The sequence below is a fragment of the Scyliorhinus canicula genome, chromosome 1 (assembly GCF_902713615.1).
Source record: "Scyliorhinus canicula chromosome 1, sScyCan1.1, whole genome shotgun sequence".
Classification (NCBI taxonomy): domain Eukaryota; kingdom Metazoa; phylum Chordata; class Chondrichthyes; order Carcharhiniformes; family Scyliorhinidae; genus Scyliorhinus; species Scyliorhinus canicula.
The window spans coordinates 308018739-308042904 of record NC_052146.1 but is presented as its reverse complement, the minus strand read 5'-3'; the positions used below and the strand labels follow the sequence as shown (position 1 = coordinate 308042904).

At 49.3% G+C, this 24166-nt stretch overlaps 2 protein-coding genes across 4 annotated transcripts in view; one reads left to right on the top strand and one right to left on the bottom strand.

The window, feature by feature from the left end:
• Window positions 1–24166, top strand: part of LOC119976609 — a 441658-nt gene that overhangs the window by 271437 nt on the left and 146055 nt on the right. The gene's annotated exons all lie outside the window — the stretch shown is intronic.
• The window catches only part of LOC119976640, a 28851-nt gene continuing 7835 nt past the window's right edge, over window positions 3151–24166 (bottom strand). Inside the window, exons 1-3 of one of the 2 annotated variants that reach the window (XM_038817285.1) lie at window positions 19873–20068; window positions 16050–16220; window positions 3151–3977 (exon numbers count right to left, since the gene is read on the bottom strand). In XM_038817285.1, the coding sequence (XP_038673213.1) occupies window positions 3460–3977; window positions 16050–16146 (615 nt within the window). In that variant the 5' untranslated portion in view covers window positions 16147–16220; window positions 19873–20068 and the 3' untranslated portion in view covers window positions 3151–3459. Of the gene's footprint in view, window positions 3978–16049; window positions 16221–19872; window positions 20069–24166 lie in introns of those variants that run through there. The other variant, XM_038817295.1, reaches the window with a different exon arrangement.

Genomic DNA, 24166 nt, shown 5'->3' with positions numbered 1-24166 from the left:
GGCCTCCGTAGAGGCGTCATCAGCCACGACCGCAAGGGGTAACCCCTGTCACCCAGCAACCAGGCCCTTAGCCGTGGTGGGGGGGGGGGGGGGGGGGGGTGCCCCTCGAACATGGTGGGGATGAAAGATTGCGCCAATACGAATGAGTCATGTACACTTCCCGGGTACCGGGCGCAGACGTGCAGGGTCATCATGCGGTGATCACAGACCACCTGAATGTTCCTGCAATAGGTCCCCTTCCTATTGGTGAACACGGCCCTGTTATCCGCAGGTGGCCACACGGCGACGTGCATCCCATCAATCGCGCGCTGGACAATGGGAAACCCGGCCACGGCAGTGAAGCCCACTGTCCAGGCATCCTGGCTGGGCCGGTCCACAAGGAACTGGATGTAGCGGTCCGCAATGGCATATAGGGCGTCTGTCACTGCCCGGGCATCCTGGCTGGGCCGGTCCACAGGGAACTGGATGGAGCGGTCTGCAATGGCATATAGGGCGTCTGGCACTGCCCGGATGCACCGGTGCACCGATGCCTGTGAGATGCCGGACAGGTCCCCACTCGGCACCTGGAGTGACCCCGTGGCATAGAGGTTCAGGCCCACCATAACCTTGACGACCACGGGCCACTCCCCCAGTGCCACACGGTGCCAGGTGTGCCATCAGGTGGTAGATGTGCGCCACGGTTTCCAGGCTCATCCGGAGTCTCGTCCTGTATGCCCGGTTCATGAGGTCCCGGTATGACGAGCTGGGTCGTTACACACGGGGCCTCATCGGGTGTCTCCATCGCCGTGACATCACCACCACCTCATCCTCCTCCTCGTCCTGTCGTGTGGCCCTCCAGCCTGGGCAGCTGCCACCTGCCTCCCTGCGGCACGTTCCTCTGCGGCAGCCTCTGCCGCCTCCCTGGCACGCTCCTGCTCCAGCTACCCCAGGGCAACATGTAGAAGTGCAGCTCCTGCCACGGCGGCCAACATCGTTGGGTGATGACCAAACATAACGGCCTGCAGGGGGTGGGGAATTGGGGTGGTGGGGGCGGGGGGTATAGACGACACGGCACCATTGTCCGTACCCACCCTCCCCGCAGCCAGGTGCCATGGGCTGCATGGCCAGGTGGACACACCCCCACTCTCCGGCATCCACCATCCCCAAACCTCCCCCCCTCCTTCCCGGCACGCACCCACCCTAACCCCCCCCCCCCGGCACACACCTACACATCACTCACCCTCCCCGGCCCCCTACTTTCCTCCCCGGCACACACCCACCCCAACCCCCCCCCCCCCCCCCCCCCCTCCCCGGCACACACCCACCCATAACTTGCCCTCCCCGGCCCCCCACTCTCCTCCCTGGCACACACCCTCCCCAACCCCCCCTCTCCACTCTCCCTCCCCAGGGCCCGTTGTGTCGCGCCGGTCCGCGCCATACTCCGAGGCGCGCACCGTGATTCGGGTCGTGGGGATTTTTGGGGGGCAGGAGAATATCGTGGGGCGGCCGGGCAGGGTTTATGCTGCCCCCCGGTGATTCTCCGACCCACCGGGGGGATCGGAGCATCCCGCCCATGGAGTGTGGTGATATTACTGTCATTCTTCTTGCTCACAGGCAGCAGAGAAGAAGACATCAGTGGCAGAACTTGATGCACCTAATACCGGAACAACGCCATCAAGAGGAAGTGGTGGCTCTCCACAGAGGGTCTTACGCATTGCTATTGTCAGCTGCACCCGACACAACTTGCCACTGCTGTGATGTGAGAGTACCTTTAAGAAATGGGTGTTTATAAATGGGTGTGTATATAAATATCTGCAGTAAGAGTACCTTTAAGAAATGGGTGTTTATTACTGTAGTGATGTCAGAGAGTGGGTGGAGCTGGGCCCTCTGTCAGCTTTTTACTTTCATTTTTGAGCAGGCTGCAGGGTGTGTTTTAGTTTTGTTTTCAGTGTTGGAGCTGAAGCCAGACAGAGCAGGTGTACTGCTGTTCTCTCTGCCATCAGAAGACTATCTCTTGATCATTTGGTGAATTCAGAATTATAAATGTTCTCAGTAGTGAATGTAAACCTAATGTGCTTCTGTTCAAAGGTGTTTCTTTTGTCTGGACGTTGTTTGGGAAGTTAATCAGAATTACTAAGTGTTGTATTCTTTGGGGGTTATATTTGAATTGATGGTTGCTAAGATGTTCACTGTATGTTTTAAAAAGGTTAACTTGAATTCATAGAATAAACATTGTTTTTCTTTAAAAAATACTTTCTGTTTCTGCTGTACCACACCTGTGGAGTGGGCCGTGTGCCCCCCATACTACAATCTATTCAAAGTTGTGGGTCAGGTGAACTTCATGATACACTTTGTGGTTCTCTAAACCCTGGTCCATAACAATACAATGGGGGAGGAGCAGCGGAACCTCTTCTCTAATGAGGAGGATGTCGAAGGGCATTCGCCTGAGGAGGTCGTCGAAGGAGAGGATGTTGGCCATGAGGCCCTGATGATGTCCAGATGAGGCATAGGGCTGAGGACGTGTTAATTGCCGCAGGATTCATGGAGGGTGATGAGGACATCCAGTGAGGATATTACACTGCCGATGACTGATGGCAGCTGACATCCTCTGTGATAAGGCCCCTGTCATGGGGAGAGAGCGGGGACCCATAATCGCCTCATTCTGGGAGGATGATGATAACTTGCAGTGGGGACAGTCTGTTGATCCTCACAGAGCTTCTGTGAATGTCTGACTCCTGTCTGGCTGATGGCATCTCGCTTGCTCTCAGTGACCAGGGTCATATCATGGTGGTGCACTGAGGAAATACTAACCTCTTCCCCCATCCTACAGCACCCTTTGTGAACTGATCCCTTGAGGACTACAGTGTTACTGGAGACAGAAGCTGATGGGATGGGGGTCCGCTGCATCTTAAAGATGCAGAGAGCACATAGGGAGAATGACTGAGCTCCAAGTCACCGGCCCTGTACATTCTGACAGACATCATACTCCCATCGAGTTACAGGCATGACTGATGTGTTCAGTCACTGTGAAGGAACGTCATCAATGTGCACATAAAGCACAGGGAGGAAGCCCTGGATGGAGCACCCTGCTTTTATCTTGTGTAGGAAAGAAGTTTTCACTTCAGATTCACAGAAATACAGCTCATTATAACAAGGAACCAGAAAAAGGGTGAAATTAGTGGGAGTTTATTCATAGAAGTGAACACACGTTATGTACACATGATTAACACCCATGTCCACACTGTGCAACGACAACTTCCTGAACTTCCTTATCCTGCCACCACAGCTTGGCGCATCCCCGACATCCACTGGGGAGGTGGAGGCAGCCGGCTGTCTGCTATACCCTGTTGGCTGTAATGATCTTGGTGAACATCATCTGGAGGGCCAAGACCTGGGGGGGCTGCTGAATGGCAGTGGCCGTCTGTGGAGCTGAAGGAGTCCCAGGAAGAGGGGTTTCAGATGGGCAGGACACTCCCGGAATTAACTGTGTAGATGGCCCCGGGGTGTTCTCCAGCTGCTTCTCCTGCCTATGGTACCCGGGGCCCCTGACTGCCTCCTTGAGAGGGAGGGGCAGCTGAAGTGAGCTCGGGAAGCTTTGCCCTTTCTGGTGTTGTCAGCGTTGGATGCCAGCAAGTGCAGGTCAGCGTTGGATGCCAGCAAGTGACTCAGCGATGCAGCACTGCTCCTGCAGCAGTGCAGGACCAAGATCGTTTTGGTGGCTGACACCCTACCAGTATTGACCTTGTTGTGCTGGCATGTCGGCGCTATCACCTCAGACTGAAGGCGGACAGAGCCTTGCAATCTGAGGAGTGTACTTGATATCCCTTCCTTGCTTTCACGACCTTGCCTTTGGAGCTCCAGCAACTGAGACATGATCGAGTCCAGCGGCTCGACATCTGACTGGGAATCGGCAGATTTCTGGCCTCCAGCGATCCCCCTGTTGGAGCTGATCTCGAAGGCCTGGCTCACGAACCACCTTGGTTGTTCCCCAGATGTGCCTGTGAAAGAAAGGAGAGATCAATAGTGCATGGCAGAGGCCTGAGAGGTTGGAGACATGACTCACAGCGTTGCGTCTGATGGATGTTGCAGTTCTGGATCCTCACTTAGTGGAGTGCCACTGACCATCTGTGTTCCGGTGACCTCACCAAGTGTGCCAGCTGTGTGCAGGGGAGTCCTTTAAATGTGACGCCCCTGTTATTGAAGGGCTGAGTTAATGGTGGGATGGGAAAATCAGAGAGGTTGGCCAGCAGTTCAGCATGGAGCCTGTGCCTGCAAATTTGTTTCAGCAAGAGCCGCACAATACAATAGAAACAGCTACCATTGTTGGTGGCAGGATACACTTCGTCTTTCCTGCCCAAACCATCATTGATAATTCCTGAAATTATTCCACCCATGGTATTTCCTGGAGGCTAAGGAGCGAGACGTTAAGGGTGCAAATAAGGTAGATAGAGAGAGAAACTATTTCTGCTGTTTGGGGAATCCAGGAAAATGAGGCAGTCTAATAATTTAAGTGAGATACTTCAAGATTGAAATTCGGAAACAATTCTGCACAAATATGTGGCAGAATTTAAGAACGCTCCTTCACAAATGGCGGTTGATGCGAGATCAATTGTTAATTTTAAATCTAATTGGTATGAAGGGAATATGGGGCAAAGGTGGAAATTTGCAGCTAGGTTTTTTTAAAAATCTTTATTATTGTCACAAGCAGGCTTCCATTAACACTGCAATGAAGGGGCAGCACGGTGGCGCAGTGGGTTCGCCCTGTTGCCTCACGGCGTTGAGGTCCCAGGTTCAATCCCGGCTCTTGGTCACTGTCCGTGTGGAGTTTGCACATTCTCCCATGTTTACGTGGTTTTCACCCCCACAACCCGAAAAGATGTGCAGGGTAGGTGGATTGGCCACGCTAAATTGCCCCTTAATTGGAAAAAATGAATTGGGCACTCTAACTTTAAAAAAAAACACTGCAATGAAGTTACTGTGAAAAGCCCCTGGTTGCCACACTCTGGTACCTGTTCAGGTACACAGAGGGAGAATTCAGAATGTCCAATTCACCTGACAAGCATGTCTTTTGGGATTTGTGGGAGGATTCCGGAAAACCAGGAGGAAACCCACGTAGATCATTAATCCCAGATCTGAAGGGGTTGGATTATGAGGAGAGGTTGAGTAGACTGGTGCTATGTCTTTTCGTCCGACGTCATTTCGTCCAACGACACTTCGTCCACGTCTTTTGGTCCAACGTCTTTTTGTCCGCACGTCTTTTGGTCCAACGTCATTTTGTCCGATGATTTTTTTCGTCAAAGACTTTTTGTGACTTGTTACGTTTTTTTGTCGGATGATTTTTTTTGTCAAAGACTTTTTGTAACTTGACTTATATTGCCAGAGTTGATCTCTGCGATTATTGAAATAGGGATTATATAAACAGAACATTTACTCAGTCTAAATTTGATCCGGCTCTGTAACTAGCAGTGGGGACATCACTGAAACCCAATGCTGCAATTTGTCATAATCACGCCATTCCTTGTGATACACCTTTCCTATGTGTTTTCTACAAGAGGGGTGTTTGCACTTTACCTAGCAGAGGGTTGAAATCTTATATTGAATAATGTATATTCCGATCATGTACGGATTGATTCAGATTTTGCTGTGTTAGTGTACTTACGGGAACCAAGCTCCTTCCGACAATCAGTTTAATATCTGCGAAACGCAAAGCTGTCATTTCACATTTTGCAAAGACTTTTGCATTAAAATATGCCAGGCGCCAGTGCCCCAAATGATGGATATATTTTAAAATGCCAATCACCGGAAAATCAAGTACACCTTGCATATGCCTCCCTTAATGAACTATCAAACGTTCATTTAACAGAAGTTCACAGGCGTGAGGTGACAACGCTCTGCATGTCCCTCGCAGATTTTTAAAAATAAATTAAATCGGCTACATTTTATGAAGTTTTGTGGGAAAGGGTTGGTCCCGTTGATCAGACATTGGCCTTTCACCTAAACGCAACCCCAGTGCTGTCAGATGTAATTAGCTTGTAAGGGGCCAGGCTAAAGAGAGTTTGGGCAGTCTCCATTCAGTATCCAGTTGGCACGGACGTGTACCACAAAACTGTCTCTAATTGGGCACTAATTGGCAGCTCATTGCGAGAAGCCATGAATTTTAGTGTGGGAAATGGAGAAACTAATAATCTTCGCGCAGCAGTACACGCTGTAGGGATAAAATAGAAATAAGCTTTAATTCCGACCTGGAAGTGTTTGATGCTGACACCGGATGCCAAAAGCGAAAACAATTCAATCCCCAGCACAAACATGTATAAAACGAAAAGTAAGTTTTTGTCACCGGGTTTAGATTTAGGAATGTGCTTCGTAGTTACTAATTTAAATGGATTGGTCGTAGCTGACATTTATCGTTCAGAAATACTTTCTAGTTTCATGCACTTAACAGTCAAATAAGAGCATTCGAACTCTAAACAAGTATTTCTAACAATGTTTGCAATGTTTTCCATATTGTCTGTGTTACTGCACTACATCGAAGATAATTTGCAGTTATTTCTAGTTAACAAAAATCACCAGGTAAGTCCAGCTAAATTTGTAATTGGATAATTGGACAAAAAGACGTTGGACCAAAAGACGTGCGGACAAAAAGACGTTGGACCAAAAGACGTGGACAAAGTGTCGTTGGACGAAGTGACGTCGGACGAAAAGACGCAACACGGAGTAGACTAGGACTGTACTCATTGGAATTTAGAATGATGAGGGGGGATCTTGTAGAAACATATAAAATTATGAAGGGAATAGATAGGATAGATGCGGGCAGGTTGTTTCCACTGGCAGGTGAAAGCAGAACTAGGGGGCATAGCCTCAAAATAAGGGCAAGTAGATTTAGGACTGAATTTAGGAGGAACTTCTTCACCCAAAGGGTTGTGAATCTATGGAATTCCTTGTCCAGTGAAGCAGTTGAGGCTCCTTCATTAAATGTTTTTAAGGTAAAGATAGATAGTTTTTTGAAGAAGAAAGGGATTAAAGGTTATGGTGTTCGAGCCGGAAAGTGGAGCTAAGTCCATAAAAGATCAGCAATGGTCTAATTGAATGGTGGAGCAGGCTCGAGGGGCCAGATGGCCTATTCCTGCTCCTAGTTCTTATGACACGGGAAGAACGTGCAGACTCCGCACAGGCAGTGACCCAAGCCGGGAATCGAACCTGCGACCCTGGCGCTGTGAAACAACAGTGCTAACCACTGTGCCACTGTGCTGCCGCTATCATATCAGCATATCAACTGTAATCTCATTGAATGAAAATCCCTGGAGCCTGTTCTAAATGGCCTCCTCCTATTTCTACATTGATATGTTTTAATGTTGCCTGACCCTTGTCTCAGAGTGGATTTCTCTTGGTACAGGTCTACTTGCACAGTGTCATCTGTTCTCAGAATTATTGAGTATGTTTCACATTTAATCTGTTTTATTGAACCCAGCTGCAAAGTAGAGAAGAGTCAGCATATTTAATAAAAAAAACACACTCTCTTGCAGAATTATTCCAGCATTGCAGCACAAACTCCCTGTTAGTTACCCTTTGATTATAGTCCAGGCAGATAAACGCAGTGCAGTGGAAAACATGAGCAACAGTGGAAAAAGATGAACTGCTAAAGGAAAAATCTCCAGACAATAATAGCTGCTGTTTGAAATAAACTTGCAGCAGAATGATAAGATCACCATCAATAGCCATAACACGTTTTGTGGGTCCAGTTTTGTAAAGTTTTAAAATGATCAAAATTACTTTGAGCCAATACTACAAGCTGTGATTGGTGGGGTGTCCTTCAGAGAATCTTCGAATGGGGGAGTTTCTGACTGTCTTGAGTGCTGTGTTTGTGTGAAACATTATTGTTTATGCCTTATACTGTAGAATAGCAAGGCACGGCATTAAGAATTGGCAAGTCATGTTGCAGTTGTATAGAACATTAGTTAGGCCACACTTGGGAGTATAGTGTTCAATTCTGGTCGCCGCACTACCAGAAGGATGTGGAGGCTTTAGAGAAGGTGCAGAAGAGATTTACCAGGATGTTGCCTGGTGTGGAGGGCATTAGCTATGAGGAGCGGTTGAATAAACTTGGTTTGTACTCACTGGAACGACGGAGGTTGAAAGGCGACCTGATAGAGGTCTACATAGGGGCTGTTTAGTACACTGGGCTAAATCGCTGGCTTTTAAAGCAGACCAAGTAGGCCAGTTCAATACCCGTACCAGCCTCCCCGGACAGGCGCCGGAATGTGGCGACTAGGGGCTTTTCACAGTAACTTCATTGAAGCCTACTCGTGACAATAAGCGATTTTCATTTCATTTCATTTCAAAATTGAGGGGCACAGACAGAGTGGATAGTCAGAGGCTTTTTCCCAGGGTAGAGGAGTCAATTACTAGGGGGCATAGGTTTAAGGTGCAAGGGGCAACGTTTAGAGGAGATGTACGAGGCAAGTGTTTTACACAGAGGGTAGTGGGTGCCTGGAACTCGCTGCTGGAGGAGGTGGTGGAAGCAGGGACGATAGTGACGTTTAAGGGGCATCTTGACAAATACATGAATAGGATGGGAATAGAGGGCTTCGGATCCCGGACGTGTCGAAGATTTTAGTTTAGAAGGGCAGCATAGTCGGCGCAGGCTTGGAGGGCCGAAGGGCCTGTTCCTGTGCTGTACTTTTCTTTGTTCTTTGTTAAGATTATCATTGCTTTTCATTTCAAGGTGGCTAGAATTTTCATTGCATCTCTTCTTTTGTCTCGTTTACACTACTGACCAGAGAAAATGGGACAAGTGAAGCTCGATTTTAGTGGGTGGATCTGGGTAAACTCTCCCACCTTGGCTTGTTTCTCCAGAACCACAGAGATGACATTGAGACCTTGTTAAGTCTCAGACTTTGACACACATTACAACAATCCCTCCCACTCTGCAACAGACATTTTCCATTTGGAGAGTAAATTTCCTTCTCAATCTCTCAGTAATTTCAGGTCTGTATTGGGGTGAATCCTGGTTGATGTGTCGGAATCCCACTTGCAATATTCTATTCGGGATTAACTGTCTTCCTCTTCTTCTTAGGCAATCTCTCAGCATTGAGGATGAGGGTTGAATGTAGTTTAAAAGCGGTTGGTGGAGCAGGTCTCTAGCGTCACGTTTCCGTGCCAAACATTTGGACAATATATGCGGATGTTGATAAATCTGTTAGAAGGTCACTGACCTGAAACATTAATTCTGTTTCTCCCTCCATAGCTGCTGCGGACTTGGCGGGTTTTCCAGCATTTTCTGCTTTTATTTCATTCTTCCAACATCAACATTATTTTGCTTTTGGATCTAAGCCCAACCTTTGTCCCAACATTTTGTGTTCTTCAAATAGGTCGTGACAACTAACTGGTCTAACAACTGCATCCAGAAATCTTAATACAATCATTCAATCCACAGGTCGAATAACAAAAAAAATCACAGAGTCCTCGAAAGGCTCATCATTTAAATGTACAAAATGTAAAAACGACAGGCATCCAGGACAACATTACGAACAATTTCATGATCTATTTTTAAAATTAATTTATGGAATGTGGGCATTGCTGCATTTACCAGCATTTACTGCCCATCCCTAATTGCCCTTGAGCAGGTGGTAATGAGCTGCCTTCTTGAACTGCTGCAATCCTGAGATATAGGTACACCCACAGTGCGGCTAGGGAGGGAATCCGGGATTTTGGCCCAACAGTAGTGAAGGAACGGTCCATATATTGTCAACTCTGGATGGCGAGTGACTTGGAGGCAAACCTCCAGGTATTGGTGTTCCCAAGTTGTAGTTGCACTCATCCAGGCAAGTGGAGAGTATTCCATTACACTCCTGACTTGTGCCTTGTCGATGGGGGATAGGCTTTTGGGAGTCAGGAGTCACCAAAGGATTCCTGGCCTTTTTGTGCTCGCGTACATTGAGGTTAAATACATTTATAACCACATTATTGGGAAGATAAGGGGTTCGCATTCCTTTTTGCTTCTGAAATCCACCCTCCTACTTTATAAAACATCGACATGATTTCCTGCCACTCCCCACAATTACATTCTTGCTTAATGTGAACCTCGTTGTTGCTGCTCCGAAGTGGCTTCTGTGAAATGCTAAAAAATCAGCAAATGTTAGGTCAGCAAGATCCCACGGCAGGTCACCATGAACGATGTCTGTTTAAACTCCAGGTTCACTCCCCACAGCATAAGGATGTATATGGTGATGCGAGTGCGGCAACAGTTCCGCAAGCTCTGGCTCTAATTGTCTGTTAACCCTTTATTTAATTCTAATGCACATCCCATTATTACTTACGTTGGGGATCTGTCTCTTGTACTATGTCCCTGGAAGATCCTGGCTAGATTTTAGCAATGAGGAGCCGAGTTAAATTTAAAAATCCTCGTTTGATTGAGGTGTCCGGGGGGGCTGAGGTGGGGCCTAGCTTGCAGTGGGGGTTTTACTGGTGAACGGGCCCATGGCTTAGCGGTGTTTTCGGCACCAAGCCGATGGCTGTCATTGTGAATGATGGTGTGGACGATGCTCCCGGCTCCTTGATGCAGGTTTTTGTTGCTCACTTTCATTAAATGCGAAATATCCTTGAGTGATTCGTGGGGACAGAGAGGTGATTCCTGTTATTTGATGGAGCACTCTCTCTGGTGAGGGCTCATCTTCGCTCCTTGGAAATCCTGCTGCATGGTATGTCATCTATCCTGGCCGATTCGGGGAGTATGTGTCGGACATGGAGAGTTTGTGCGCCTGGTCTCCTGCGAGAGTGGGGGACGAATCCTCAGCCGACTTTGAGAGTTCACTGCTCTGCTTTCGCAATCTCTATTTGAAGGCTGGTCTTCGAGGCCTGGGGTTGGTCCGAGATTCCGACTACTGGTCTTAGGTTGTCTTGACTTGGAAGATCATCATGAGGGGTTGGAGACAGCTGGATGCGTTAAGTTGTCCCCTGCTCCTGGGGCCTAGGTTCCTTGCTCCTGGGCATCGGGAAGACAGTGTGCCGGAGGTCTAAATACTTCATTTGATGGAACTTTGGAGGGACCCTGAATGCTGCTCGATGATCCTGTCATGGCTTTGGCCTTTCCAAGCACTAAAGACGATTTTATTATCTTGCAGTTCATCAATAATCCTGAACTTTATTCCCTTGTGATTATGCTGATATTATTGCCTTTTTTACTGACAGGAACGTCCGAGCACAGAGGAGTGGGTCATTTGTTACCCTGTTTGGCAAAAACCATACTGAGTCGGTAATGTGACATGTGGTTTCTGTCTCAGCTTGCCCTATAATCCTTGCATTTTAGTCACCACTCACCTTGTTTATGGAGAGGATGATTATAGCCACAGCAGGGTGCTGGGAAGATGGTTGATGTAGTAGTAGGTGGTACGGTTAGGTAAGTCTTCACTTGGATTGAGGGAAGCCCCCTGTTAGACATATCTGTATCGAGTTTTTATTTTGTAATTTTGTTACTTTCCATCTTGGAAATCTCCTACAAAAGCCCGGACAGGTCATGTATCCGCGAGAGGACTGGGTTCCTTGTGATTCTTCTTTGTGGTTGGTGACTCTGGAGTTTTTGGAGTTAGGGGAAATGCGTGATGGGGTGTACCTGGGTGTGGTCGGTTATTCCTTGTTCGATTTGTTGCAGTGAGAGTTTGTATGCTGTGGATCTGTGCTGTTGGAGCCTTTCTTAGGATTGAGGGGAGGCCAGATGGGAGGAGATAAGCCCCCTCCACCAGGTGGTCTTATATGCTGCTTCCTGAGTGCCATCCTCATTGCAGTCAGATCTTCCATGGGAAGCAGTGTTTGTGTCTGTGTTGAGGCAACGCTGCTTTGTCCCCGAGTATCCTCTTTGTAATGGTGTGCACAGTGCTGATCTGTGTCCAACATTCTTTGATTAACCCGGGCGCCTTCCTTTATGGGGGATTCTTCTCTTTATCTGGGTGGGCAGCGTGCTGTTGCGGGTCTCGATTTGGTCTTCTGGATTACGAGGTGTTTTCCTTATTGTATCGGGGGAGGATGATTGGCCTCCTCCCAGGATGCCCAGTTGATGGGTGTCTTGACGATTCTTCTCCTCGATGGTGAGGTCTCCTTGGTTGAGGATGACATGACTTTTCTAGTGTCGGTGGGGCTGGTGCACTGCCCGGGATGCGGTTAGTGAGGGGCAAGGCCGGTTAGACGGTGAGTCTTGGCATGTGCTGGGTATCCGGGAGGTACTGACTCCTACAGCAGGAGTGTCCTGGACGAGGCCAGGTCCAGTACGGTGACTGGCTTCCTCTTGTCCCCTTACGCTTGGGACGTCCCTTCTCAAAGGCACTTAGTAGGGACGTCCTGAGAGGCTGAGGCTTGATATTCCTGAGCATCCTTGGTTGACTGACTCCGAGGTGCAGAAGGGTGTGGGGCTGGGCCAGGCCCTGTACTGTGCTGCCCCCCTTATCTTTGGAACATTGCTTCTTAGCTGGAATGTTGTGAGAAGCTGAGTGGGGTTTGAGCCAGCAGCTTTTTCTCTTCTTTGTTTTATAGTGAGGGGCACCTGCCGGAGAATCATGGGCTTCTGGTTGTGTCCTAAGACCCTCTCCTCCTGGTAGTTTTCCTTTTTTATCCTGCCTCAGTTAATTGCTGGTCCTCTCTTTGTAAATATGTTGGATGATTGTTCTGTACTGTGCCTGAGTTTGGGGTTTTGTTACATCTTGTGGTACATGTAAAATATCCTTTTAGAACTGGACTGGATTCTCCAATCCCCCAGGCGTGTGTTTGTTGGCGGTGTGCTGTTCACTGGCAGTGGGTTTCTCTCTTCCTGCCGCTTGTCAATGGTATTTCCCATTGAAGCCGCCCAGCCCTGATATTCTCCCAAATGTTTCTCTCTGTAATTTGTTACTTCTTTTATTGTGGGGTTACAGAATGCAGAATTGGTTCCTGCAAGGGGACAGACAGGTCTGATTATGTTGAGATATTTTTGCTACACTGTATCATTCCTGTGGTTTTGGTATCTTATTTGTTCAAATAGAAAAACTTCAATCAAAATACATTTTTTAAAACGGTGGCTGGGTTTCTCCATTTGAGAGACCAAGGGCGCGATTCTCCGCACTCACGCCGGTTCGGAGAATCGGGCCCCATGTGCTGACGCTGGGACTGAATCGCGAGAGCTCTGCGTTGATGAAAGTGGTGCCAATCCCGGAGCAATTCAGGAGACGTTAATGGGCCAGTACCGACATCATTTGGAACTGGTGCAATTTCAACCAACGGCAGCATCTGATTCACTGGGGCCAGGATTGGCACTGGAGCCTGACAAGCTGGAGCTGCACATAAGTACCCTACCCGCCACACACACACACTCAATCCAGCCAAGATGATGCCACCCCGAATTGCGGCTTGGAGGAGAGGCGGGACACCCTGTTCCCCAGGGTGGGAAGGAGACTGCCATCCATGGACATAAACCGGGCCTTGCCACAAGTGGCACAGCGGGCTCCACTGCCTGGATCGGCCAGCAGTGCAGGAAGAAGCTGCACAACCTCAGGGTGGCCAGAGTGAGTCACCCCCCTTCCTCCTTCCCCATCCCACATCCTCCACACCCAGAACTCCCCCCGCCCTGTGCACACACACACACCACTAGCTGCGGCCCCCTGTATGGCCCACGTCCCAGTGTCTCATACTCTGCATTATCTGCCCGCTAGGAGGAGGCAGCCTACAACCGCAGGGAGAAAGAAAAGACCCGAGGGGGCCCGCCAGACCTGCAGCCCCTCACCGCTGCCGAGCAGAGAGCGTTGGACCTGGGGTGTGGGTAGTCGCCGAGGCAGAGGTCAGCATCGGGGAAGTAAGTAAGCCCCCGATAGATTGTGGTGTCCATACGGCACCCCCCCCACCACCAGAACCCCCCACAGCCCCACCCTCCCACCCCGCCGCCACCCTCAACCCCCCAACACCCACACCACCCCAAACTCCACTTCACCCCCCCCTCCCCACTACCCTCACCAGTGACCTAACCATCCGTCTTGTCTTTTGTCTTCTGCGGTGGAGGCCTTTGGCGTGATGGGTCAGGATGTTCAGGGCCTGGGACACTCTGTGCGGATGGTGGCCGTGGCACAGGATAGGGCCACCATGTCACAGGCAGCCATGTACCAGGGCCACATTGACACTGAAGTGGTGTTCCAGAGCTTGGCCCAATCACAACGGGCCATGGCTGCAGGTGTCGAAGGCATTGGCCTGGCGCTGGCTGACCTGAACCAGACACAGAGCGACCTGGCACGGTCACGGAGTGATGTGGCACTGTCCCAGAGGGTCGTGGCACAGTCCATGTGCTCCATGGCCATGAGGATGGGCCCTGAAGTTTGGATTTGACACACCCTTGAAATGTTCCAGAAGCCTTTCAGAGGACTGCGGACTCGGTGCGTGCTTAGAACTTAGAACAGTACAGCACAGAACAGGCCCTTCGGCCCTCAATGTTGTGCCGAGCAATGATCACCCTACTCAAACCCACGTATCCACCCTATACCCGTAACCCAACAACCCCCCCTTAACCTTACTTTTTAGGACACTACGGGCAATTTAGCATGGCCAATCCACCTAACCCGCACATCTTTGGGCTGTGGGAGGAAACCGGAGCACCCGGAGGAAACCCACGCACACATGGGGAGGACGTGCAGACTCCGCACAGACAGTGACCCAGCCGGGAATCGAACCTGGGACCCTGGAGCTGTGAAGCATTTATGCTAACCACTATGCTACCATGCTGCCCCAGATTCAGTTCTGGGGCGGGGTGCTGGATTGACCCTCTGTGATTTAACGTAAACAATTCCCTTTTCAACAACACAAGATCAGAAGACAGAATTGGACAGAGTTGAAGTAATTCACAGCCCAAATCAGTGGGAGTATCTGCATTTGCTGCACAGGATCTGATTGTATTGGAATGAGTCACTAATCCAGTTCAACTGGTTGCAGAGTTTTTTATAAAGAACATCTCAGGGACTACGCCTTAAAGGGGCAGGGATGTAGAATCTTCCAGCACAGATCGGGGCCAGTAGGCCCTTCAAGCTCATGGAAACATATACCACAGGTGTTTAGATTTTAGTTTTCTGTTTTCCATCCAGTTGTGGGGTTTGCCAACAGTTCCCTTTATAGCCTCCACTTCATCATGCAAAGATCGGAGAGGTTGATGTAATCCACAGGGCATGTCCTTACTGTGGATTCTCCCCCAGGGCTAATTAACTGCTTCAGGATTAAAGCTGCTGCAATATAAACAGACCTTTTCAAATTTGTTTGCCTCTTGCATTCGGCAGTGTGATATTGTAGTTTGAATTAAAACACATCCCAGACTCACTCTGGGTAGGTAAATTTTCAGAAGTATGCAGGACAAGAAAAGAACATATGGAACTCTGATCAATCCTAATTCTCTCTGCACACAGTCATTTGTTCCTGCTCTATAAAACATTTCTCTTCACTCGATTCTCTTGACTCGATTTCCAGCGGGCTAGCAACAATACCTTGTATTTATATAGCACCTTTAATGTCGTAAAGTACCCCAAGGCACTTCACAGGAACATTCTCAAACAACAAATGACACTGAAATACACAGGAAACAATAGGTAGGTTTTCAGGAACGTCTTCGGGGTGAAGAGGTTTATGAAGGGATTTCCAGAGCTCAGAACCAAGGACGTCAGGGATGATATGTCACAAAACCATTCTTCACACAAAGCGAAATGGAAATCTCACCCACCCCCATAGCATTGAGGGCAGGGGCAAGAAGGAAGGAGGGAAGTTTGAAATTCTCAAAACTGAGAGTGATAAACTTTTGATAAATTGGAATATTAAAGGTTCCAGATTAAGATATAGATCAATCATAATCTTATTTAATGGTCGAATAACTCCAGGGGCGAAATGGCCTCCTACTCTTCCAATGTTGCCCTTGGATTTGACCGGTGTCCTCTCAGAGTTTTGGGAGAGGCTGGGAGGGGCTTTGTGGAATTTCAAGCCCTGGATGGGTTCATGCAGCCTAGTAAAATAAAGTCCTTCAACACAATGAGGTGGATCAGCAACAGCCATTCAGCCCATCAAACACTATATCTCTCACTGACCATGTACGTTCACCATCCATTTAATCTCCAGAAGCACTGTTTTCCTCTGAATCAAAATTATTTCTTTGAATATGGGTGTTGATAGCACAGACAACATTTATTGTATGGGGTCGTTCCTGGCTGCTCCCCAGAGTTCAGTTCTTATTCTTGATTAATCATCACTCAAGGCCCCTAAAAGAATAAACCACAAAAAGACAAGGTCATCATTCACAGGAAATAGCATTTTTAGTATCTCTCAGTAAACAATTAGATAACAACACAGGAAGCGTAAATTGGTATAAACAAGAGAAATGCCACAATATGATTGGATTGAGTGACAAAAGTATTGCTGACTTCAGGGTCCTTAAAGGACTGGATAATATTGATCATGATAAAGTGGGTTTCATCCTGAACAATCGATCCAGAGATTGCAACCTGAGTTTAAAGGGGATGAGGAAATGAAAAACTAACCCACGTAGACAATGGCCGGAATTCTCTGGTTATTGCGATTCACTTTTCCTACTGGCAGGAATCCCTGCCAATGTTGGGATGCCTGGTTTACCAGCGGCATGGGATGGTTACAATGGGAAATCCCACTGACAAGTGGCGGAATGATATAATCCCGCCGCCAGCGAACGGTGCACCACCTAGAGTGGTCAATCCCTGGAAATGGTTCCCAGAGGAGAGAGATGATAGACGACAATATTGACTCATTCACAAATCAGATAGATTTAGTTTATAAAACTGACAGACGGGATTCTCCCTCCTGACGGCGGAGTGTTGTAAAACCGGAGAGTTTTACGACGGCGTCATCGGACCGTGAAGTGTAGCGATCCTGAGCCCTGTCGGGGAGGGGGTGGGGGAGGGTGAGTGCCGGGGAGGGCACGTGCTGGGGAGGGGAGGGTGCGTGCTGGGGAGGGGAGGGTGCGTGCTGGGGAGGGTGAGTGTGAGTGCCAGGGAGGGGGAGTGCCAGGGAGGGGGAGTGAGGGTGAGTGCCGGGGAGGGTGAGTGCCAGGGAGGGGGGGGGAATTAAGGGTGAGTGCCAGGGAGGGGGGGGAGTGAGGGTGAGTGCCGAGGAAGGTGCGTGCTCGGGAGATGGGGGTGAGTGTGAGTGTGCATGCCGGGGGGGGGGGGGGGGGGTGAGGGTGAGTGCCGGGGAGGGTGAGTGCCAGGGAGGGGGGGGGGGGGGGAGGGTGAGTGACAGGGAGGGTGAGGTGGGGGAGGGGTGAGTGCCGGGAGGGGGGTGGGGAGGTTGTGTGCCGGGGAGGGGGGTTTGAGGGTGAGTGCCGAGGAGGAGGAGTGCCAGGGAGGGGGGGGGGGGTGAGGGTGAGTGCCGGGGAGGGGTGGGGGGAGGGTGAGTGCCAGAGAGGGGGGGGAGGGTGAGTGCCGGGGAGGGGGGGGGGGGGAGGGTGAGTGCCGGGGAGGCGGGGGGGGGGAGCGTGAGTGCCGGGGAGTGGGGGGGGGGGGTGAGTGTCGGGGAGTGAGGGTGGGGAGGGTGAGTGCCAGGGAGTGGGGGGAGGGGGGTGAGTGCCTGGAGGGGGGTAGGGAGGGTGTGTGTCGGGGAGGGGGGTTTGAGGGTGAGTGCCGAGGAGGAGGAGTGCCAGGGAGGGGGGGGGGTGAGGGTGAATGCCAGCGAGGGGGGGGGGGAGGGTGAGTGCCGGGGAGAGTGAGTGCCAGAGAGGGGGGGGTGGGGGGAGGGTGAGTGCCGGGGAGGGGGGGGTGGGAGAGGGTGAGTGCCGGGGAGGGGGTGGGAGGGGGTGGGAGGGCGAGGGGCGGGGAGTGGGGGGGGGGGGGGGGAGGGTGAGTGCCGGGGAGTGGGGGGGGGGAGGGTGAGTGCCGGGAGGGGGGTGGGGAGGGTGTGTGCCGGGGAGAGGGGTTTTAGGGTGCGTACCGGGGAGGGGGGGGGGTGAGGGTGAGTGCCGGGGTGCCAATAAAAGGTTATTATATTATTATTATTATGTGTGGTGAGTGAAGTTTGGGAGGCACAGGAAGGTTTGGACCTGTGATTCCAAAAGCCCTCCACCAATGGGGGTTCCAAAAGCCCTCCACCAATGGGGGTTCCAAAAGCCCTCCACCAATGGGTGTTCCAAAAGCTCTCCACCAATGGGGGTTTTCCTCACTTCAAATTTAAGTCTGTTGTAGAAATAGATTTCTATGATTAGCCAATAAGTTACATTGTATTGTACCACGTGACAGTCTGGATGGGAGGAGAATGAAATGGGCCTTCACTTTTTACGTTCAGAAATCCGAGTTCTTAACTTGAAGGTAAACATCAAAGGATTCAAATTCCACTGATATCTGATTTTGTGTTTATAAAGCATCTTGAGTGATTTTAGGATGTTCCAAAGCTCTTCACAGCCAATGTTATACTTTGCGTTATAGTCACTTTAGAAATATAAGGAATGTAGGAAATACAACAACCAATTTGCACACAGCAAGCTCCCACAGACACGAGGATGACCAGATAATCTCAGAGTCAAATTTTACCAGCCCATCGTGTCTGGGCCAGCCATCAAGCACCTAGCTATTCTAATCCCTTCTTCCAGTACTTGGTCCATAGCCTTGTATGCTATGGCATTTCAAGTGGTCATCTAAATGTTCCTTAAATGTTGAGGGTTCCCGCCTCTACCGCCCTTTCAGGCAGCAAGTTCCAGATTCCCACCACCCTCTGGGTGAAGGTTTTACCTCAAATCCCCTCTAAATCTTCTGTTCATTACCTTAAATCTATGTCCCCTGGTTATTGACCCATCTAAGGGGAAAAGTGTCTTCCTATCTACCATACCTATGTTCTTCATTTATTTCATACACCTCAATCAGGCCCTCTCTCAGCCTTCTCTGCTCTAAGGAAAACAATTGCAGCATAACCAATTTCTCTTGATAGCAGAAATGCTCCAACCCAAGCAACCTCCTGATGAATCTCCTCTGCATCTTTTCTAGTGCAATCACATTCTCCCTAAAGTGTGGCCACCAGATCTGCACACAATACTCCAGCTGTGGCCTAATGAGTATTTTATACACCTCTCGCCTCTAATATGCTATGCATCGGCTAATAAAGGTAAGTGGGGCATCCATCCACCTGGAGAGTGGTACCCGTTGAGTCATGGTTGCTTAGTTTTAGCCTAATAACTAGCGACATGGTGGCACAGTGATGCATCACAGCTCCCGGGACCCGGGTTCAATGCCGGCCTCAGGTGACCATCTCGTGTTGTCTGCAAATTCTCCCCGTGTCTGCGTGGGTTTCCTCCGGGTGCTCCGGTTACCTCCTACAGTCAAAGGTTGTGTAGGTTAGGTGAATTAGCCATGCTAAATTGCCCCTTACTGTCCAAAGATTAGGTGGAGTTCCGGGGATGGGACATGCGAGTGGCACTGGGTAGGGTGCTCTTTCAGGGTGCAGATTTGATGGGCTGAATGGCCTTCTTCTGCACTGAAGGTATTCTATGGTTCTAACCCATTGCTACCTGCAGATAGTGTGATGTAACTGAGATTAGGCTCTGGGGCCAATCGCGATAGCAGTGAAAATGCTAAACATCATCCATCCTGTTGACTTTTCCCTTTTCCTATGTGAACCACCCATGAAGAAAATGTAAAGAATTAATGTTTATATAGAAGCCAGGATAGTGAGAGAAGGGAAGCGTTTACATTCTGAGTTTACCTGCTTTAAAATAAGACATAGGGCACAGTTCATATAAACAGTGCTCAAAGTCATTCATACATTAATCCCTGGAGAATGTGATCAACCACAATGACTACAAGAAGACAAACTTTTGGGAAATAATTCCTCTGTCAAATACTCCAGGATAGCTGTCTAATCTTACAGTCTACCGAACCCTGACTGGTTGCTTACCTCAAATGCCATTCCAATGATCACAGCAACACAGAAATCCTCTTGTCCCACACAGAAATTTTTTTTTACAATTTAGATTACCCAATTATTTTTTTCCAATTAAGGGGCAATTTAGTGTGGCCAATCCACCTACTCTGCACATTTTTGGGTTGTGGAGGCAAAACCCACACAGACACGGGGGGGATGGTTCCTCACAGAAATTGTTTATCTGTGTCTGCGCTTAACTCGATAACTGCCACTCCTTTTTTTATTCATTCCCACAAAACTTTTGATGATTGCTGGAACATTGTTTCCTATCACCGGGAGTCTATGTGTTGATGACTCCATTGGAAGGCAGTAAACCTACTCATCTCTATTCCTGCTTCAGTCATAGATCATAGAATTTACAGTGCAGAAGGAGGCCATTCGGCCCATCGAGGCTGCACCGGCTCTTGGAAAGAGCAGCCTACCCAAGGTCAACACTTCCACCCTATCCCCATAACCCAGTAACCCCACCCAACACTAAGGGCAATTTTGGACACTAAGGGCAATTTATCATGGCCAATCCACCTAACCTGCACATCTTTGGACTGTGGGAGGAAACCGGAGCACCCGGAGGAAACCCACGCACTCATTGAAACTCATGCTGTGCTTGCATTAATAAGAGTAGTTGTGTGAGTCCCTCATCCTAAACAGGTCCGCGTACTGGTGAGGGCGAAGCAGAGAAATAGAGAATAGGCCAGATATTATGCCCCAATATCCAATTGTGCCTGTTACTGGCGGGGCTGTTTGAGAGGAGTCTTACAAAGTTAATCCTTCTCTTCTCCTGTCATTATGAAATTTACTCACTCCCGAACCAGTGGAAGGAGACCGTCCTTAATTAATGCATTAAACCCTTCATAAGTATTGACTAAAATCCTCTTTTTTCCGACAACATCCTGTCCCTGGTATTATCGCTGTGAAAATCCTCTGTATCTACCTCCTGAAATAATTTCAAATCCAATATTCTCACCGTGGCTAAGCCAATGATTTGGATAGGTTAAGCTTCAGCTATTTGCTTCAGTGTGTGTGATAATTTGTTTTATAGCTCAAGGCAAGAAGTCGTGCTGACTACTGCATATTGTTCATCAATAATCTAAAAAGGTGACTTGCCTGATGGGCCATTTTCTGTTTATCGGCAAATTAGATTTATTTTTCTGCTGCCACAACAGTTTTCAATTTAATTAGACGATTTGCTATTCATTTCAGGAGATTTAATCTTATTAAAAGCCTTGTTTAAATCGAAGTAAATGATGTACACGGAAAAGATTAATTGGTTACGTCCTGGGAGTCACGCATTAGCAACTGCTCTGATGTCACATGAGAATCGCCAAATCATTGCCGCTCTCTTCAGCAGGCCAATGAAGAGATTCCCCAGAATAAAAGGAGCTGGTCCTCCCTGTTGGACGAAAAATGGGTTGTGAGGGAAGTGAGAAAGTCATGAAGGGGGAAACAAAGAAAGTAAATTGGCAATGTTAAATTTCCCCATGGTATCCAAAAGGTTAGAAGGGGTTAAAGGGATAGGGTGGGGGCCTAGGTAGGGTGCTCCTTTGAAGGGCTGATGCTGACTCGATGGGCTGAATGGCCTCCTTCTACACTATAGGGATTCTACGATTCTATGGGGGTGTCGACTGGGAACCAGGGGCAGGATTCTCCAGTCCGCCAGCTGTGTTTTCCTCGGCACCTTCAGGGGTTAGGCCGGCGCTGGAGTGGTTTGTGCCGAGCCGACTAGCGCTGAAGGGGCTTGGCGCCACGCCAACCGGCGGCGAAGGGCCTTTGCCAGCCAGCGCATGCGCGGGAGCGCCAGCGTGTGCTGGCGTCATCCCAACGCATGCGCGGGGGGGGGGGGGTTTCTTCTCCGCGCCGGCCATCGCGGACCAGTACACCAACCGGCGCGGAGGGAAGGAGTGCCCCCATGGCACAGGCCTGGCCGCGGATCGGTGGGCTCCAAATGCGGGCCAGGCCACAATGGGGGCACTTTCTGGGATCCCCCCGTGCCCCGCCCTCCGAGGACCCCGGAGGCCACCCGCGGAGCCAGGTCCCGCCGGTATGTACCTGTCGTAACATACGCCGGCGGGACCCGCCAAAAACGGGTGGCCACTCGGCCCATCGCGGGCTGGAGAATCACTGGGGTGGGCCGCTACCAGCGGCCGCCGACCGGCGGGGTGCGATTCCCTCCCCCGCCTAATCCCCAGCGCCGGAGAATTCAGAAGCCATCGGGCCGGGATTCACGCTGCCCCCCGGTGATTCTCCGACCCGGCGGGGGGGTCGGAGAATCCAGCCCATAGTGAACATCTCAGCAGCTATTAATTCAAATACAACCCCTAAAGAATACAACACTGAGTAATCCTTAAGCTGGCCTTTTAACATCCATAAGACTTAAAAAACAACTTTTAACAGAAGCACATCAGGTTAAAGTCACTACTGAGAGCAGTTATTAGTTTTAAATCACCAATGGATTGATTTCCAGTTTTAGATTACAGAGAGAGAGACTAATACCCCTTCTGGCTGCAACTGCAGCAACCCAGCTCTGAAAACGAAACTAAAACACACCCTGCAGCAAACAGCCTAAAACAAAAGTAAAAAGCTGATAGGCAGCCCAGCTCCACCCACTCTCTCACATCACTGCAGTAATAAATGAAATGAAATGAAAATCGCTTATTGTCACAAGTAGGCTTCAAATGAAGTTACTGTGAAAAGCCCCTAGTCGCCACATTCCGGCACCTGTTCGGGGAGGCTGGTGCGGGAATTGAACCGTGCTGCTGGCCTGCCTTGGTCTGCTTTCAAAGCCAGTGATTTAGCCCTGTGCTAAACGAGCCCAACACCCATTTCTTAAAGGTACTCTCACTACAGATATTTATATACACACCCATTGATAAACATCCATTTCTTAAAGGTACTCTGACATGACAGGCGCCAAAACGGATTCACCGCCCCGTTGCCAAAAGCGATTTCGGCGTCGGGGAGTGGAGAATCCAGCCGGGCTATGACAAAAAGTTGGACTCGAAACGTTTTTCTTTTCTTTTCCTACAGATATTGCCAAACCTGCTGAGATTTTCCAGCATATTCTCTTTCATTGGAGAGTCAAGCCCGTGCTGTTAGGTAATTTGGACATTCTGAATTCTCTCTGTGTACTCGAACAGGCGCCGGAATGTGGCGACAGGGGGCTTTTCACAGTAACTTCACTGCAGTGTTAATGTAAGCCTACTCATGACAATAAAAGATTATTATTATGTTTGTGGGGTGGTGAGGCACTGAGCTTCGCACAGGCAGTAAATGGTGGCATTTATTGTACAAACATCTAATTTTAGAAACTTAAATAATTGCGTTGAGGACACTAACTTGTGGGAAATGGAACTTATCTTTGGTCAAAAGGGAAGCTAGGCAGTGTTGAATTATCAATGCATTAACGCAAGAAATGTAGAGAATAAGGTGGTTGAGATAAGAGCAGATTGACATGTGGGAGTAAGATACTATTACTATTACCGAGGCATGGCTTAAAGATGGGTAGGAACAGCTGCTCAACATTTACTGCCTACAGGGATTTCAGACGAGACAGAGAAAGGGAGATAAAAAAGAGGGGGATCAGGAGGAGGGACCGGGTAGAAAGTTAATCAAATGAGGCCACATGGGTTCCACTGCAGAAAAAAAGGGGCATTCACATGGCTGTGAGTGGCAGCGCGGTAGCATTGTGGATAGCACAATTGTTTCACAGCTTCAGGGTCCCAGGTTCGATTCCCGGCTTGGGTCACTGTCTGTGCGGAGTCTGCACGTTCTCCCCGTGTGTGCATGGGTTTCCTCCGGGTTCTCCGGTTTCCTCCAACAGTCCAAAGATCTGCAGGTTAGGTGGATTGGCCATGCTAAATTGCCCTTAGTGTTGTGGGGAGGGGGGGGGAGTTCACTGGGTTATGGGGATAGGGTGGAGGTGTGGGCATGGTAGGGTGCTCTTTCAAAGAGCATGTGTAGACTTGATGGGCCGAATGGCCTCCTTCTGCACTGTAAATTCTATGAGTGTGTTAGAGACCCACAAACAATAAAGGAAATAAGAGCAAATATGTGTGCAGATCTCTGAGGAGTTCAAAAGCAATAGGGTGGCTAATATTGAGGAAGAAAGCTGGAGACTGCAGGAAGGTATCAATGGACAGATTAGGTGTGAGGTAATACATTTGGAGAAGGCGAGCAAGGCAAGGAAATGGACATCAATGCGAGGATTCCGAACAGCGGACCCTGGAGTTCAGGTACACAGATTGCTGCGAATCGTAGAACAGGTAGGAAA